The 18,840-nt window shown below is 35.0% G+C and overlaps 2 protein-coding genes across 2 annotated transcripts in view; one reads left to right on the top strand and one right to left on the bottom strand.

Moving 5' to 3' along the window:
- Nucleotides 1-6,817, top strand: part of LOC132125720 (E3 ubiquitin-protein ligase RNF166) — a 74,888-nt gene extending 68,071 nt beyond the window's left edge. The window contains exon 6 of the mRNA XM_059537008.1: nucleotides 3,447-6,817. Within this exon, the coding sequence (XP_059392991.1) occupies nucleotides 3,447-3,512 (66 nt within the window). The 3' untranslated portion in view covers nucleotides 3,513-6,817. The remainder of the gene's footprint in view (nucleotides 1-3,446) is intronic.
- Nucleotides 6,818-13,373: 6,556 nt separating this feature from the next.
- The window catches only part of LOC132125519 (cadherin-3-like), a 30,047-nt gene continuing 24,580 nt past the window's right edge, over nucleotides 13,374-18,840 (bottom strand). Inside the window, exons 11-16 of the mRNA XM_059536971.1 lie at nucleotides 15,640-15,785; nucleotides 15,343-15,564; nucleotides 15,033-15,248; nucleotides 14,499-14,632; nucleotides 14,124-14,267; nucleotides 13,374-13,744 (exon numbers count right to left, since the gene is read on the bottom strand). Of these exons, the coding sequence (XP_059392954.1) occupies nucleotides 13,538-13,744; nucleotides 14,124-14,267; nucleotides 14,499-14,632; nucleotides 15,033-15,248; nucleotides 15,343-15,564; nucleotides 15,640-15,785 (1,069 nt within the window). The 3' untranslated portion in view covers nucleotides 13,374-13,537. The remainder of the gene's footprint in view (nucleotides 13,745-14,123; nucleotides 14,268-14,498; nucleotides 14,633-15,032; nucleotides 15,249-15,342; nucleotides 15,565-15,639; nucleotides 15,786-18,840) is intronic.

The raw sequence follows: 18,840 nt of genomic DNA, 5'->3' as shown, positions 1-18,840 counted from the left end.
TCAATGATAGTTGGTAACCATCTGATGACACAACCTCCTGGCTGAGAGCTCCAGTCATTAGAAAATGACTGAAGGAGTAGCATCCAAGGATGTATGCTATCACATCATCAGTTATCAAATGAGACTATGTTATATACATATTAAAACAAAGTAATACTGTTTGTGTGCAGTGTATAACATGTAATGTAGGTTGCAGGATTGTTTTGCACACAATAGGCCTATTAAACATTCCTGAAACTTCTGCCATCACAACGCTGAAGTGTCTGATATGAATAATATAAAAAATAATAAACTAACAATCACAATTGCACAATCATTGTGAGCCTAAATGCAAAATATTAACCCTGATTAGGGATAGAAAAGATCAATTTTCAGAAGCATATGTTTATAAACAAAATTTGAAAGGTTGTAGGTATGTACACACAGTTGTGGAAATGTTAAATACAGTTAGAAAATAACATTTGTTGTTTTATTTATCATATGTTGTCATATTTATTGTTTTATTTAATGTGTTTTTGTAAAGCCATCATTTTGTTATAATAGTAACCTACTGTTTTAAAATGTTTGCTATTTGCAGGGGTGTAAAATACTTGAGTAATTTTACTGGATTACTGTACTTAGGTATTATTTTTGGGGTATTTTTACTTTATTCATATAAAATGTAAACTGATTACTTGTACTTTTACTTGATTGCATTTTTGAAGAAAACAACTGTACTTTTTACTCCTTACAATTTTATTTAAACTTAAGAAGTACTCATTAATTTTTTAGCATTTTTATTTTATCACATGCACATTAAATATGGTAAACAGAAACTCAAAAGTGCTTTTGATGTGCAAGAATCAATGAGGTTTGTTTTCACACATGAAGCACACACATTTTAGAATCAGTTATAACTTTAACCAGGTAAATTTCTGGTATCAAAACTTTGCTATCAAATCTGAGGACGCATTTCGAGGTGCATTTCCATTTTTTCCCCCCTCAAAAAAATAAATTATATATATATATATGTGTGTGTGTATATATATATATACATATATACATATATACATATATATATATATATATATATATATATATATATATATATATAATTTATTTTTTGAGGGGGGGGAAATGGAAATGCACCTCGAAATGCATTGTGTGTATATATATATATATATAAAATGCTCATGTTTAAATGAGCATTTTATGTTAAATTAATTATAAATCATGTTTAGTGATGTTTTTAACAGGGAGTGGACTTTTTATACCCCAGGCTATTTGCTGCAGTTACTATTTAAATTTTTTTCTGTTTGATTTTTGGTGAATTGTATTAAAAAACATTCATAGATAATGACAAGTGAGATTTCAGTGATATTTTGACCACTGAACTAGGAAATGTCCCCAGTTTTCATTTAAGAAATCTGGTTACCTTACCTGAATTACTCTAAGAAGCCACATCATTTCACAGAAGGATTTATTTCAAACACTACGTTATGCAGTGAATTTGGAGTAAAAACATGTTTATTAAATGTGGTATTTTCACATGCTCTCACATGGAGCAGCATTTACTACACAGAGCCTAGTTCACTGAGAAGATACGCAAACAGCTGTCATTATCGCAAATTATTTCGTCAATTTTATAATCCTACGATTATATCGTCTGCGATTATGAACACAATTTTGCATAGCTTGTCTGAGAACTGACAAGAGAGCTCTGTGTAGTAAATGCTGCTTCACCTGAATGCAGGTGATGGAGATTTACTACTAATCACAGAACCGACTTTACTGACAAAATTTTGTAAAGTAAAGCTGACTATTTCTGTCTATGGTAAGTTTATGATAATGTAAGAAAAGTAGTTTAAATGTTTTGCCACTTGCTTGAGCAACTTAATATATAAATCTAGAAGTAAATGCAAAAGTAAAAAGCATTTAATAAGTGTTATATTTATTGTATTACTGTACTGTGTAAAAAAAATTGCAATGCTGAAAAATCATTTTCAGTGACAATGTTTGGATTTGAAATCAAAATAATGAATAAATGTTGTTTGTGGTAAACAGCCATGGATCAGTAGCGGAATCAGTCACCTAAGAGAGGAATTCCGATAAAATTTAGGCCCTGAATAAAAAAAAAAAAATCCTGATTGGAGTATCACTATAAATAGTTAGAAATTATCAAAAGAAGAGGTATCTGTGATTGGTATCGGCAGATTCTGTTTTATGTGATCACAATCAGCCTCAAAAATCCAGATCAGAGCACCTCTAATGCAATGTATGTACGGGGATATGTTGTTTATGTTCAGATCAAAGCGTAAACAACATAAGCCGTGTGTCCACATACAGTGCTGCTGACACAGAACAGAATACGTTGTTTACGTATATGGTACTCTCCGAAATGGTGCCAGGGTGACGCGGAGGAGACAAACTGTTTTCTTTGTGCACAAAAAGTATAATCAGTTGAACCACTAATGTCACATGGATTATTTGACCAATGTCCCCCGTTTCTGAGCCTTGATTGGGTTAGGATCCTTGCTGTCTATGGGAGGGTCAGAGAGCTCTCAAAATTAAACAAAAATATCTTAATTTGTGTTCAGAAGATGAACAAAGGTCTTACAGGTTTGGAACGATATGCGAGTGAGTAATTAATGATAGAATAAAATTTTTGGGTGAGAAGAAGCTCTGCAAGTCTTGATTGAAACCCATACATTCCATCACATTCCTCCATCTTCTAAAAGCACTGCCATTGTTTATCATTGTTTTACCTGGTTGCCGAAATTTTCTCTTACAGATCTGTAACCAAATCTGAATTTGTTTTTCCAATGAGACATATCAGCCATCATCCCACACCACCTAAACACCCTCTGGCTCAGCCTGCTACAGTAGCCATGTCTCAAACTCTCACTATAGGTTGAGCTGGAGTGGGCTGCTCTAAATGATTTGATGTGGCCTTGGAAGCTCAATATTTACACTTTTGGGGGCGATAAACCCATGATTACCATACGTACAGTAGTCAATAAACTGGGTTAAGCAAATGTATTTTGACATAAAATCTTCACCAAGATTCACCCAAGAAGAGAAACTTTTCCCTGTTCAAGTAAATCTCATAAACAACATCTTGGTTTACATTTCATCTCAAAAGCCAAATAAGAAATAAGATATTTTGCATAAAGAAAATGAGACCATTAAGTGGCATTATTGCTATGACAATCACATTTTCCCTCCAAAATTTTCATTACTGTAATACATGTGGACACGTTTTGTGTGTGATGAAATTCCCTCTATTCTTAAAGTTTATACAGTAATTTCTCTACAATAAATTTTACAGCTGAAATATAAAAAAAAGGAAAAAATGTAATGGTTGTAAATGTTCTTCCTTTTCTTTAAACAAAATGTAATTCTTTTAATTCTGTGGCGTATTCTGATCTAGGTGTGTTCTTTTACTCTTTTTATGTGTATGAATGCAGGACTACAGTATTGATGAGGAGGCAGCTCTGCAGGCAGCACTGACCCTCTCACTGTCCGAGAGCTGAGAGTCTGACACATTATATCCTGCTCCACAAACACCTCTCACCTGTCTTGTTTTAGGCTGAATATTTTCATTGTTTTCCTCTCACTCTACCTCTCTTCTCGTCTATATTCCCGAGCTACACTCCAGCTAGATGCTGAAGTAGCTCTATAGCTTGTTTGCCAGTTGCATAACATTTGAGCAAGGTTGTCACTTCCTGAATTTTAAGGGAAGGAGCTTCTGGTTGCTTATCATAATCATCATCATCGTAACCATCAAAACACCAATCAACAAAACAGTGATGTATGCAAAAAGTCAGTCAAAGGAATAGATAAATATCACCATGCTTATTCTTGTTGTTCTTCCTATTGTTTTCTATCCAAATGTGACATAGACCCCGGCAATGAAGTGAAAATCAGTACAGAGCGCTCAAAATATTCAAGCGAAGCTGAAAAGTGAACTTTGTTGGGGTTGGCTGTCCTCGTGATGAACTCTCATCTTTAGGCAATACCAGTAGAGAATGAGAGACCAATCTTCAGCATCCTCATTATAACTCATTTCATCATTTATGGAATTCGGAATACCATCTGCCCTTTTTTAATCAAGAGTTGATGTGAATACTTGCACTTGTCACAGTTTTCTACATGTCTGAATTCTAGTATTGTTGTTATTTTATAGTTCAGTAACAGAATATTGACAGGACTGCATACTCTGCTCTTAACTTGCTACAGTAATATTTTCTAAGAAGCCTCAGATGAGAGAAAAATTTATATTTTTGGGGGGGAAAAAAGTTTCAGTTTTAAATGGTGCACTAATAATAAAACGGCAAGCTTCTAGAGGTGTGCTGAAACATTTTATCTTTTAATGTATCCATTGCTACTGTTCATCTGTATCACTCACAAGTGCTGACTTCAAGTCCTTTGGGAATTTTTATTTACAAGTTCCATAATATTAATTATAATGTGACGTGAAATCCAACGATTTTGTCAGAATAAGATGGATTCATTAGGAAAGTGTCCTTCTCTCTCGATCATTTACAGATAAAACAATGAAAGCTTTTTAGCACATATTTTATCATTTTTGTACTGCCACAGAAAATGATGTGAAATTTTTGCACACTTAGTAATCACCAGGTGGCCAAAGATTGATTTATTAGCATGTCCTAGTTAGCCCGCTGGATGAATTTACACCCTCAATTCCAGCTTCGGCCATGATTCTTGTATTAAAAGGCTCAACTAAATACAATTATTCCAACATGACTTGAAAGCAGCATCGATATGGAGAAACTTCAGAACATCCTAACAGGAAGTGAAGAGTGTGTAGTTGTACACTTTGGCCACAAAGCCATTCAGACATTTTTTTTGTCTTTTACTACTACTGGTACGGGGTTTGTACTTTGTTAGTGTTGAATCCAAGCCTTTGTACAGTGTTAAGAAGCACTGCTGTTTAGAGGAGCACTGGTGTGATAGGGTTACAGACATACCTAACCATATTTTAAGATACACCTTGAGTTGAGCGTTAAGAGAGAAACATACTCTACACAGGTACACAAATGTGAATGCCAAAGCATAGCGCGCAATGTTAATGATCTTTTGTTTTCCTTTATCTAAAACTATCTAAAATATGTAAATCCAAACATGTTTCCTAGGAACTATTCAGGAATTTTGGTGTTATAACAGTATAATAACTGTGGCATTAACAAACCACAGTACTCAGAATGTGATAGTCACCTGCTAATTTTTGTGCTGATAAACTAGATGTGTTTTAAATAGCTAGATATAAACATGTTGACTTTTATCAGACAAGATTCTTGTCAAACTGTTGTTTCGCCATGACCATACTTAAAAGAAAACTGCCTCTGGAATAAAACCGCTTAGGCTGATGTCTGCTATATTGCGATTATGGTAATGATGTGAATAGATACTTATATTATGAATTGTGCTCTGACACATTTTGGAATAGAACTATAGCTTGATTCATTTGCATTTATGTACCTGCATATAGTTTGTTACAGGTCTACGATGACGTGCTTCAAGCTTCTGAGTTTCTGATTTCTCTTAGTTTGGCAGATTTGTTTGATGCTGGTGCATCATTACGCATTTGATGTAGATTTGATAACTCTGCCAGATGTAGTGGTTTTAATATATATTTAAAGCAAAACTTAACAAAAGAGTGGAAGACCGTTAGAGCTGGTTGGAAAAAAAATGTTTTTAAAATTACCAACTTTTTAAAGAATGAGATGATATTTCAACTTGTTATTCATTTCTGTGTTGATAAGAGTGTTTGTTTAATCTATTGCAATAGAGCTATTGTGTTTATCTCCATTTTGTGAATTGCTGTTACTTTAGCAAGGTTAAGCGTGTCATCACAATCATTGTCTAATCTGAAACTCAGTGGCCGGGAATGAAATAGGTTTGATTTCTGTAAAGATCTGCAGCATGAGAGTAACCCTCCATGACTGAAATTGTATGATGTGAACAGTCATTTGCTTCCAAAAAATTTCTTGCTGTCAGTTTCAAATCATTTAGAAAGTTTAATGTGTAATCACTTAGAGTGATCTATCCTCTATGGTTTTCTAAAAAGCCGTAGTAGAGTTTGTATTGATTTCTTTAAAAATGACACTGTCCTAATGGGATGACACAAACTTCCGTGCTAACATCTTTGGCCGTTCAGCTTGGATTCATTTGGATTCAAGTTATGAGTATTGCCCCCCAAGAGTACAATCTCAAAGATGTTGTCTGATTATTACAGTAATTCTGTTTGAGAGTGAATAATCATCAAGTTTGTTTTGATTTGCTTTTGTATTTTGGGTTTTCCACTTTCAGTATGGACAGACAAATTACAGTACATCTCTGGAAGTTTGTCACATCTCATTGGGACACAGTGTTGGATGCCATTTGTCCTTTGATGTACATTTGTACTGAATACAGAGCCGTTTATAATTGTGTAAGGCCTTCTAGGTAATGTTGGAATGTGATTGTTGGTATTTATTAAGAGGCCCGAAAAGAAGCTTATACAATCATTGTATAAGTGATCACTTTTTTTTTTTTTTTTTTAAGATTGTACATAAAATGGCAAGACTGCCACACTTTTTTTGTGGCTTATGTTGAAATTTGGATTAAGGTGCAATCACCTTTTCTGCTAAGATGCATTTTAAAAACATTGCACTTTAATTAACCCAAATGTCTTTTGATGATTGAGTAGGAATTTTATTCCAGTTATGTAACGTGACTTACTGCCAAATGTATTTTACAAGAGGCAGATCATTTGTCATGTGAAAAAGGTAGGGCAGATTACATAAATAAATAAAAAATCAAACATTTTCTGAAATGCTGTCACTTTTCAGGAATTGTCAATATGGTGTTGTTATTTGCAAAAGCATGATGGCAAAAAAATATCTGCAAATTAGTAAAAAACTAAGCAGAAATAACTTCGTCAATAGTTTCCAAACAAGAATTCCATACTGAATATGTGTTCATTGTAATTGATGGCAATGTGTTTTTAATTGGCTTCTTTTGAGGTTTTACATGGCCTCAGTTATTTTTTGGTCTTGTTTAGAAAAATGAAGATGAAATTGAAGAGTAGAAAGTAGAAAAAAACAACCGAGTTTCCCAGTATCCCAATGTTTTTACTCAATAATGGTGTTTTTTTTAAGTGTCTAAATATAGTGCTCAAACAATATTCATGTGCACAGCTGTAGCATAGTATGTTTTTTTTGTTTTTTTTTTTAAGTGAAACTTTTGATATTGTACATCACAGCTCTCCAGTTCTGATACCTTTGAGAATGACCTTAAAATGTATATTTTTCACTCTTTTTGTATTGTAACATCAATGCATACCGTCACAGATAAACATAGAGGACTTCTGCATTTCATGTGTTGGTTGACGGCTGTCCACCAGAACAACATAAACAACCAATGGATGGCTCACAGTCTGTCTGTATTTGACACTTAATGACTGGACAAGGACTCAATAGTGAACAGTGGCTCACAACTGTAGTAACATCTTATTATCACTGGAACAGTAAATGCTGGATGCTTGAGGATGAAACGTGGCGAACTTGTGAACATGTGATGGACCCAGTACTCAAGAGTGATGTTAATGAACGCACCCGCTCAGCGCATCTGTCCAGGAAACTTTACTGAGAAGCTGTGTTTTGTGCACCACCGCAGTGCTCCGGTGGCGGCAGGACCGGCTTTTGTGTGTTTGCTTGGTGTGATTATGCATTCATGACTATGAGTAATAATAAGATTACAGTAATAACATTGCTGATGTTAATGATGGTGTGCATTTTTGAAGCTGTAATACTGACTGAGGTTTAATAGGATACTTACACAGTGTATTTGTAGCAGTTTTCCCCCCTTAATAAAAACACAGATGCACCCATCTTTAATGGTGTGATCCTTTGGTGTAAAACACTGTTTTTCCACAGAAGGAATTAAAGAGATCCTTTAAAAAGTGTAAATAGTCTGACCCAGCTTGAATATGGAAATATGTTTATTAAGCTGTGCCATATTACCCAGTGTTCCAAAACAACTTTTATCACCCTATTAATAGTCAAAATTTATACTGTATCCCCTGCAGAACCAGTTTCAGCAGTTGTTACAGCCTTGCAAAGTGCTTATAGTTATTTAATATGTATTATGGCAAACTTTTCACTGTAAGTTTAGAATTAATGTATTTATAGTTTCAAAACATAGTAAACTCTGGTAGGATCACTTTGCTCCCATCTGCCTTATAAGAAATTATTCAAAGCAAAATGGCAACTAGCGGTCTAAACCAGTAACTATATTCTTTAAAGCGAATATACTTATTACTTGTTTTTTTTTTTTAAAAAACACTTGTATTTATTGCATTTAGTTTAGTAACCCAACGATACCTAAAATAAGTTATATATATCTTAAACTTATTTTATTTCAGCTATTTACCAAGGAAACATTTCTCATTTTCTTTTTTATATATAACTTGATATGCTAAAATAATGAAAAAATAAAATAGAAAATAATTTGAACTATTAATACAAAACTTTAATTGTATCTCAATGATACTAAAATAATAATGAAGAGGATTAATACATTTTAATGTTAATTTAACACTATAAACGAGAAAGATAAACAACTGTAATTTTATTATCTAACATTAACAAAGAGATTGCTTCTTGTTAGTTCATGTTAGTCACTGTAAGAATGAATAGGACCCTAAGTTTAAAGTGTTACCAGTTGATTTTATAACAGTAAAAAGAATAATAATAGTAATAAATGTTTCTTTGGTGGAGGTGGGGGGGTTGTTTGGCTTGGGAAGTTGGTGCATGTGTGAGATTTATTGCCTTGCTGAAGTGTCAGGTGAAAGTGCTTGATGTTCAGCACCAGCATAAAAGAGATGCAGTGCTTTGGAGTGGTGCCACTACTTGACCTCAGAGGTTAAAGGGCACAGAGTGAAACACAAATACAGTGATCAACCTGTATAGCAACAAAAAAATCCAGATGGCTGAATGTCAGGAACAGGCCTCTAAATGTTACCGTGCTGCACCTGTTCTGGGGAACTTATTTTCCACAACAAGTGGACAGATATAACCAACTCTTGGCCCCTCCTTACCAGAGCAGAAGAGCGCAGTGCTGGTGCTGCTGGGGTAACAAGTGCAATGCATTACTGTCATGCACTGTGTGTCAATGGGTTGTAAGAGCTTGATATTTATATACTCCCAGCACTCAGTGTGGAAAATATTCTGTAAATCTCAGCGGCTGTAAGGCTGCTCTGAGATCCCCTGTAAAAATATCTCCCTGGAATCTGTTTGATAAGCTAAATATAGGTGAGGCTTGCCTTAACCGTGGGTAAAATTAGCTCCTGGAAATGTAATAGTGTCCCACTATGCAGCTTAGTTATGAGCTTATTATAAAAAATATTTTCTTGTGTTTATGCCAGAAGAGTTTGTATAGATTTGTAGCATTGATGGAATAGACTAATGTGAATTTATAACATGAATGTATTTGACTATGGACCAGAAAACAAGCCATAAGGGTCAATTTATTTTAAATGGGCATTTATAATTTATCTGAAAACTGAATAAATAAGCTTTCCATTGATGTATGTATATTTACACAGTTTATTTTTTATTTCATTCTTTATAACCTTAATGTACCTTGAAAATCACACTTGCAAATATACACAGCATATCATCTCTTTGTTTCAGCCATAGTCCTTGGCACTGATGATCTGATGCAAATTCTTTCTTTTTTGGATGGGCAAGATACCTTTTAACTAAGTAATTTCTTCAGTGCTTTCTTTACAATACTTCTCAATGTCTGGTTGTGCCATAATAGTATATTTCTTCTGCACTGGTTTGTAATGCATTTCAAATTGACCCACTGCTAAATGGCACATAAAAACTTCCTTTCTGAGACTGCATCCTAAATCACATTCTTCCCTCCTACTGTATGTAGATAAAAGTTCAGAGCTTTCTCTGATAAAATCTCTGGTAATTGATAGAATCTATGATGCCATGTATATGAAAAAGATTTCGAGGACCTCCTGGAGAAAAATAGGCCCATAACTTTATAGATCTTTTTTAGGCTTTCTGATCAGTGTTCCCAACTAAGATAAAACAATGTGTTTTATATGGAACAGTCTTTTTGCATTTTTGTCCAGTGGTGTCACAGTGTCTGGTTTGTGTATCCCTGTGTGTCCACTAGAGGTCTCACTTCCTCATATCATCACCCCACGTCAGGAACTGTTTTCACACAAGCCTTTATCTGGCTAATCACTGTTCATTGCACACAGCTGTTCCCACTCACATTGTTTGCACCTGTCTATATATACCCGGTTTGTTTCTGTCATTGTTATGGAGTCCTTGTCTTATGTCACTCTGTATTTCGTGTTCCCTTGCAGATATTCATGTTTCTTGTTTTGACTGCTTACCTGGATTTTGACCTTTGCCTGACTGGATATATGATATTTGGATTCCCCTAATAAACACTGCATTTGGTTCTTCTTGTGTGCGTTCCGTGACAAGTGGTCTTTGATAATATTTTTATAGTGTCCACAGCACTCTGAACATAAAGTTCATAACTGCATCATGATAGAGCATTGCTAGCTGCTAAATATTGCCTACTGAATTAAGAAATTATCTACATTTTGACTCAAAAATAGTTTATGGACCTTATGGTTCAAAATCTATTAGCATTAACATAACTGCAAAAAGTGAGCTTAGGTAGTGGCAGATATTTAGAGATCGAAACACCAATTTATATAGTAATTATTATAGCAATTATTTGCTATAGTATCAGTTACATTGATACATTGTTACATCCAAACTTTTCTATGGGCCAACAGTAGGGTTTGCATGAATAATAATTTCTGCTATTTACTTGTCAAAACAATATCGAATTTACTCAAGTACTCCAGGTTTATGTTATGGTTTCAAAAAAATACATGAAATAAATAGTTTGTTAGTTTTTATTAAATTGATAGTATTAAAGTAGCAAAATAAAATGCATTAAAAATAATTTCATTTTGTGTAAGAACACACACAGTATCATGTTCTAGACTGACATATAACATTATAACTTTAACATCTATGTCTTTGACAGCAAACATATACAGTATGCGCATGCAATAACAGCAGAAGCAGTGTTAAATACCATGCAAATGCATTGGGCCCAGCAGGCCTGCTTGCCACAAATGATTAACTCATTTTGACCTAATTTATTATCACTCTGAATAAAGCAGAAAGAAACAACCATGAAGAGCACATGTTGAAGCACTGCTCAATAAAAAGAAAGAAAACGTGAATAAAAAAATGCAATACTAAAAATTTGTCACAACTTTTTGTGGCCATCGATTTCAACTTCATTACTAGTTATAGCATGTAATAACGGTGAATCAGAACGTATACTGGAAGATACAGCACAAATAACTGAATGTATAATGCCTTGTGAATGTTCAATCAGCCACAGTACAATAAAACAGCTGGTTAACACATAACACTACCTCAAAGTCATTCTATGTCCATAGCTGAATAGTTCACATTAGAAAAAAAAAGCATTTTGCTTTTAATGATGTATTAATAATTTAAATATCTTTGAACTTTTTTTTGTGTTTCAAAGTGAGGTAAATGGCGATTTTAAATGTCACTTAATTCTGTTTTATATGTGCAATCCGAAGAAAAAAATCACAAAGGTAATGTTACCTTGAGTCCTTTGTTTAGGGCCCCTAAAACCCACCCCTGAATAACAGATCTCACATATCTTAGATCTTCACTAATCCGATTTGAAATACAATAGATTAACACAAAATTCACAGTCTATTTGGTGCTATCACCCTCCTGACACATACTGCCTTTGGTCTTGGACTGGCGGTGATGGTTTGCTTTAAGAAAACCAAGCACTTCAGCATAACAAGGCAGGCAGTCTTGTTAATTGCCTTGTGATAGTGTTGCAGCCAAGGTAAAAAAAATATTTCTCTCTTTGTACTGGTGGTAAGGACAGCAAGATATGATTTGGCCAAATTCTGAATTAATAAGCCTAAAAAGCATACAAAGAATGCTCCCTTTATAATTGCTAAAAAGCTTTTTGAGTTGATCTAATGGATGAACTACCCGGCTATTCTATGCAAGAAGCACAAAGTCTTAAATCTTTGAAGTTGGGCATGAGTAAAGAGTGCTGGGAACAATTGTCCCATATCTTTTACTTCTAATATGCCTTTAACACTGGGGGGAATATGAAGACGGATTCTGCTTTTAAACCTAGACTCCAGCACAATCTCCAACACTTTACAATTGAAAATAAAATTACACTGTAAATCATATATAGTCCATATTTTTCCAATATACATTATCCTTACTTGTTTCATTCATCACTGCAGTCCAGTTTTTCTTTGTGTCTCCTTGGGGCTCTACGCGGAAGGGATCAGCATGAGGAGATCCATCTTTGTCAGTTATAGAGAGACGCACTGTGGCCTCACGATTGCAAATATCTATTTTTTCTTCATTAATAACTGGAGCATTGTCATTTACATCCTCCAATTCTATTACCAAGGTTCCCGTACCCGTTGCTGGATTTTCATCTGTATTTAAACAGAAACTTATTGAAAAAGCCTATGTTAACAAGAATTCTCCTTTTAAAAAGACACACACATTACCATCATTATCCAGGGCCAGAATGATAGCTCTGTATTTGCCATCTTTGACTGAGGCAGATTCTCTATCCATCATTTTCTTGACTTTAATCATCCCAGTGTCTTGATTTACATTTAGCCAGTCAGCAGGATCTTTACTAATTTTATACCTGGGAGGAAGCAAACTGTGTAATATCAGAATTTGTATATACATAACAGGTGATAGATTGACCTACTGAACAAACGAATGAAGTTGATGGACAAAGAGTTATAGCTTCCAGCAGCAATTATGTTTCTCAAGGTGAACGGATGGTAGAGACTAATAGAGAAAATTAGAAAGCTGATGTGCTTGTAGAGCAGCCAGCTCCCGTTGATAAAGTTGGAGGGAGTTCAGAAGATGTTGAAAATGCAGGAGAAGGACTGAATGTAAGTGAAGCCTTGGTGAAAAGTGTGCCAGTTCTGCAGGATGTTGTTGTCGAAAATAACCAGAAGGATGTAGAAATTGTGTCAAATGATAAAAATCAAATAGAAAGTGATGCTGATGAAATGGAACAGGACGAGTCAGACAGAGAAGGATTCGATGTGTTAAACAGGTCGAGAGATCTGTATTCATTGGAGGAAATTAATAATTTTCTTGATGAAACTTTTGGACAGTCGGTTAAGGTTCATGACTATTTTCCATACACAGAAAAATGTATCAGATCGGTTGCAATTTTGCAAAAGATGGTTAGTTTTGATTTGTTAGATGAAAGGAAGCGGTATCTATTGAGGAAACAATTGTCCCATATCTTTTACTTCTAATATGCCTTTAACACTGGGGGGAATATGAAGACGGATTCTGCTTTTAAACCTAGACTCCAGCACAATCTCCAACACTTTACAATTGAAAATAAAATTACACTGTAAATGCATTATGTTGTATTTAACACAGAATAACTTTTAAATCTCTCCTCCTCCGAACATGTCTGCCAGCTTCTTAAAGCGTGGGCCCCACTCATTGAGGAAGTCATAGTCTTGGTCGTGTCCTGAGCTGGAAGAGTTGATGGAGCTGAGTGAACCTGCAATCGAGCCAGTTCCTTCATAGTCAAACACCAGGAGGGAGTCATAGGGGGGTGCCGAAGGGTCTTCATCTGCAATCTTCAGATTCTGGTATGAAGAACTGTGTTACTGTCATGCATAGAACTTTTTCTAAGAAAGACATCAAAATATTGATATTATTATGGCCAGGTGGTTGGTTGCTTTCTTTGGGAGGAATCCATGATTGTCATTATTATTATTATTTTATGGTGCAATAATATGGATTTTCTTTTTTGTACTGGATTTCCTTTTCTGATCCTGTAGATTTGTTCGATCAGCTTTAGTGACCTTGATAATTTTCTAGTTTTGTATTAAATAATCCCAAGGTTTGCCTAGTCTGCCTTTTTTTCTTTTCTTTTTTTTTGTAAACAAAAAGTTTTGTTCTGCTCTGAGCATCTTTCCACATTAGAAAGACTAATGTTCATTGTAAAATTTGTTTTTGACTTACATAACCAATGAATGTGGCAATCTCCTCAGGGTTGGCTGGTCGAGGTCTATACTGAGGTGCAGGCAGAAAAATAGGAACCATATCATTTCTTAACACTTCAGGTCTGTTGTCCAGACCTCGATGCAACACTCTCAGATCATAGTTCTGTGTAGAAAGTGAGTATGATATAAAACAGAAGCAACCACAAGAAGTACACACTACACTGTATATAATTGTTGATATGTACTCTAATGCACTAAAACAGTAACACCAAATCACAGACAGCTATGAGAAATTCGGTAATTTGCCATAGCACAAATACTAATGAATCCAGACCTTAAAAAAGGAAGGGCAACCTAAAGTCATTTAAAAATCAATTTAAATACTAAACCTAACCTGATCGTCTTCTCCACCACCTTCCTCATTATAACAGTAGACGTTGTCTCTTATGTCATCCTCTTCAAGAAGAAGGGGCTTTTTTATACTGCGTTGTTTCTTCCTTATGAACAGCAGAAGTAGAAGAAGAAGTACTGTGGTAAAAAAAAGAGCATAAAATAACTTGCTTCAGTTATATGTCCGAATTCATGTTTTGTAGTGCCATAAGTAGGTAGGGATAGTTACAGCTGGAGTGTCTTTAAAACTATCCAAGTCATTCCCTGTACATGTGTTGTAGAGAGTCTTCACTTCGAATAACAAAATTCATGAGACACTGTCAACTGCATTGAATGTGGCATCAACACTGTTACTCATTTTATATACACAGTTTTTTGCATCTTAAAATATTTTGGAGCAAAAACATATTTTTAAAATACTAAAGTTCAAAGGTCACACCTGTGTTTTAAAGAAACCTTTAATACTTTTAATATTACAAATGTGTAGGATATGGTCCCTTTATTCAGTTTAAATGAATGAAATAATTAAATTACATACACAGCAGAACCAAGACGGCTGCCAGGATTCCAAAGGATAGTGATAGTGGGGCCCCGGCAATAGTTTTTTGGCATTGAAATTCATCTCCTTTGCAGTCACACACAGTTGCTTGAATGGAGTTGTCTTTATACAGGTCATTGTTATCATAAACCCTTAGGACAACATTGTAATCACCCTGCTCCAACACAGACTTAAGCGTCAACAGAATCCCAGTATCTAAAAAAGGGTCAAATAAATAGGTTAGTATAAACACCCAGACTTAAATTAAATCATATATAGTCCATATTTTTCCAATATACATTATCCTTACTTGTTTCATTCATCACTGCAGTCCAGTTTTTCTTTGTGTCTCCTTGGGGCTCTACGCGGAAGGGATCAGCATGAGGAGATCCATCTTTGTCAGTTATAGAGAGACGCACTGTGGCCTCACGATTGCAAATATCTATTTTTTCTTCATTAATAACTGGAGCATTGTCATTTACATCCTCCAATTCTATTACCAAGGTTCCCGTACCCGTTGCTGGATTTTCATCTGTATTTAAACAGAAACTTATTGAAAAAGCCTATGTTAACAAGAATTCTCCTTTTAAAAAGACACACACATTACCATCATTATCCAGGGCCAGAATGATAGCTCTGTATTTGCCATCTTTGACTGAGGCAGATTCTCTATCCATCATTTTCTTGACTTTAATCATCCCAGTGTCTTGATTTACATTTAGCCAGTCAGCAGGATCTTTACTAATTTTATACCTGGGAGGAAGCAAACTGTGTAATATCAGAATTTGTATATACATAACAGGTGATAGATTGACCTACTGAACAAACGAATGAAGTTGATGGACAAAGAGTTATAGCTTCCAGCAGCAATTATGTTTCTCAAGGTGAACGGATGGTAGAGACTAATAGAGAAAATTAGAAAGCTGATGTGCTTGTAGAGCAGCCAGCTCCCGTTGATAAAGTTGGAGGGAGCTCAGAAGATGTTGAAAATGCAGGAGAAGGACTGAATGTAAGTGAAGCCTTGGTGAAAAGTGTGCCAGTTCTGCAGGATGTTGTTGTCGAAAATAACCAGAAGGATGTAGAAATTGTGTCAAATGATAAAAATCAAATAGAAAGTGATGCTGATGAAATGGAACAGGACGAGTCAGACAGAGAAGGATTCGATGTGTTAAACAGGTCGAGAGATCTGTATTCATTGGAGGAAATTAATAATTTTCTTGATGAAACTTTTGGACAGTCGGTTAAGGTTCATGACTATTTTCCATACACAGAAAAATGTATCAGATCGGTTGCAATTTTGCAAAAGATGGTTAGTTTTGATTTGTTAGATGAAAGGAAGCGGTATCTATTGAGGAAACATGTTACTGTATTGAAAAAGGTCTCCAAGGCAAATAAAAATAGAAAAGGTAAAAAAGTTTTAGCCAAAAATAAGTGATGTCTGTCTTGAGCATGTTGCACGTTCTGGTCTTCTTATTTCTTTATCTGTTCCTCTCTCTCTTTTCTCTAAGGGGAGTTTAAGTGTAGGCTCTTTAAATATAAATGGTGGGAGGGACAGTAAAGGAGAAGGTCCATATGAATAAATTAGATGTTATTTTTCTCCAGGAAACGCATAGCACTATAAAAGAAGTTGATTGGGGTTTATTTTGGGGTGGTCAAATATTTTTAAGTCATGGGAGTAATGTAAGTGGAGGGGTGGCTGTGCTTTTCTCTAAACGTTTAAAAGTGAAGATTTTAAATTCTTCTATGTTAGTTAAAGGTTGAGGTTTAATGGTCAAAGCTGATATAGAGGGTTCAATCTATTGTTTTATTAATATTTATGTACCTAATATTGGGACTGCAAGAATAGATTTTTTTTGTAATATAAAGAAAAGCCGAGAACAAAGTGATTGTGATTATGTTATTGTGGGTGGAGACTGGAATTGTACTGTGGATTTTAACATTGATAGGCTTAGCGAAGAGCCTCATTTACAATCCAGTAAAAACCTAAAAAAGTTATTACCTCATTTTGATTTGGTAGATGCATGGAGAATTAAATTTCCAAATGTAAAACAATATACATGGGTGAAAGTTGTGGATGGAAGGGTGAGTGCAGCCAGATTGGATAGAATTTATATGTCTCAAGGGCTTAGATCTAAATGAATTGATAGCTCTATTAGACCATTTGGTTTCTCTGATCATCATCTTATTATCATAACACTTCTTTTAAAGCAAGAAGCTAATAGATCTCAGTGGCATTTTAATAACAAACTACTTCAGGATGATGTTTTTTGTGAGAAATTTAAGATTTTTTGGGATAAGTGGAAAGTAAAAAAACATTCTCTTGGTCATGTGTCATGTAACAACAGATGGAGTGGAAATGAGGAGATGCACCGTGGACTTCTATAACAAGTTGTATGACAAGGAACAATGTGATGAGCAATGTGTCCAGGAGCTTTTAGAAGGTCTTCCTCAACTGTGTGAATCAGAACAAGTCAAACTGGATAAAGAATTAAGCTTGGAAGAACTCACAACTGCGGTAAATCAGCTGGCATCTGGGCGTGCACCTGGATTAGATGGACTCACTATTGCTTTTTATAAACACTTTTGGAAGGATATTGGCTCTGATTTACATGAGGTTTTAATGAGTTCGTATGATGAAAATGTACTCCCAGCCTCCTGTAGAAGGGCTGTTCTCACATTACTTCCTAAAAAGGGAGATTTAACTGAACTTAAGAATTGGAGACCTGTTACTCTTTTGTGTACTGACTATGAAGTGCTCTCTAGAGCCTTGTCTAATAGGTTAAAGCCTTACATTGGTTTACTTGTACATATGGATCAGACCTATTGCATTCAAGATCGGACTATAATGGACAATTAGTTTTCAATGAGAGATGTGATGGATGTGTGTAATGTATATAATGAAAGTGTTGGAATTTTATCCCTAGACCAAGAGAAAGCCTTTGATAGAATAGATCATAATTTTCTATTTTCAGTTTTCAAAGCTTTTGGTTTTGGAGAAAAAATTATAGCTTGGGTGAGTCTTCTTTATAATAATGCTTCTTGTATGGTCAAGGTGGGAGGGGGCCTTAGTCGACCAATACCAGTAGAAAGGGGAATAAGACAAGGCTGCCCTATTTCGGGACAGCTTTATTCATTATCTGTTGAACCCTTTTTATGTTTTTTAAGAAAGCATTTGACTGGTTTTAATTCACCAGGCTGTATAACTGATTCAGCTTTAGTTGTATCTGCGTATGCAGATTATATTAATATTTTTGTCAAAAATGAAGAAGATATACAGTGGTAAATGCTTTGAAGTGTTATGAGAAGGCTTCCTCATCAAAAGTTAATTGGGATAAAAGTGAAGCGTTAAAAGTGGGACAGAGGAAAAGATACCCGTTTTACCTGGTGGTTGTAAGTGGGGAAGTGATGGGATAAAAATGTGGGTCTTTTCCTTGGCACACAACAATTTCAAGAAAAAAATTGGGAGGGGGTAATGGAGAAGGTGTGTGCAAAAATTTCTAAATGGAGATGGTTGCTTCCCCAGATGTCATACGGAGAACGTGTTTTATTAATCAATCATTTGATTTCTTCTATGCTTTGGTTATGGTTTTAAATCCACCAAAGGCATTGATTACAAGTGTGCAGAAGATAATTCTGGATGTTTTTTGGTCAGGGTATCATTGGATTAGGGCTGCTGCTCTATATCTCCCACTTTGTGAGGGAGGTCTGGGGCTTGTTGATTTATCTTCTCGAATAGTGGCTTTTAGACTTAAAACTGCACAAAGATTTTTATATGAAAATGGATTGAGATGGCATGAAACTGCAAAAT

This window comes from Carassius carassius, chromosome 3, assembly GCF_963082965.1.
Source record: "Carassius carassius chromosome 3, fCarCar2.1, whole genome shotgun sequence".
Classification (NCBI taxonomy): Eukaryota; Metazoa; Chordata; class Actinopteri; order Cypriniformes; family Cyprinidae; genus Carassius; species Carassius carassius.
The sequence above is the reverse complement of the archived record's forward strand: the minus strand, read 5'-3'. Positions and strand labels throughout refer to the sequence as shown.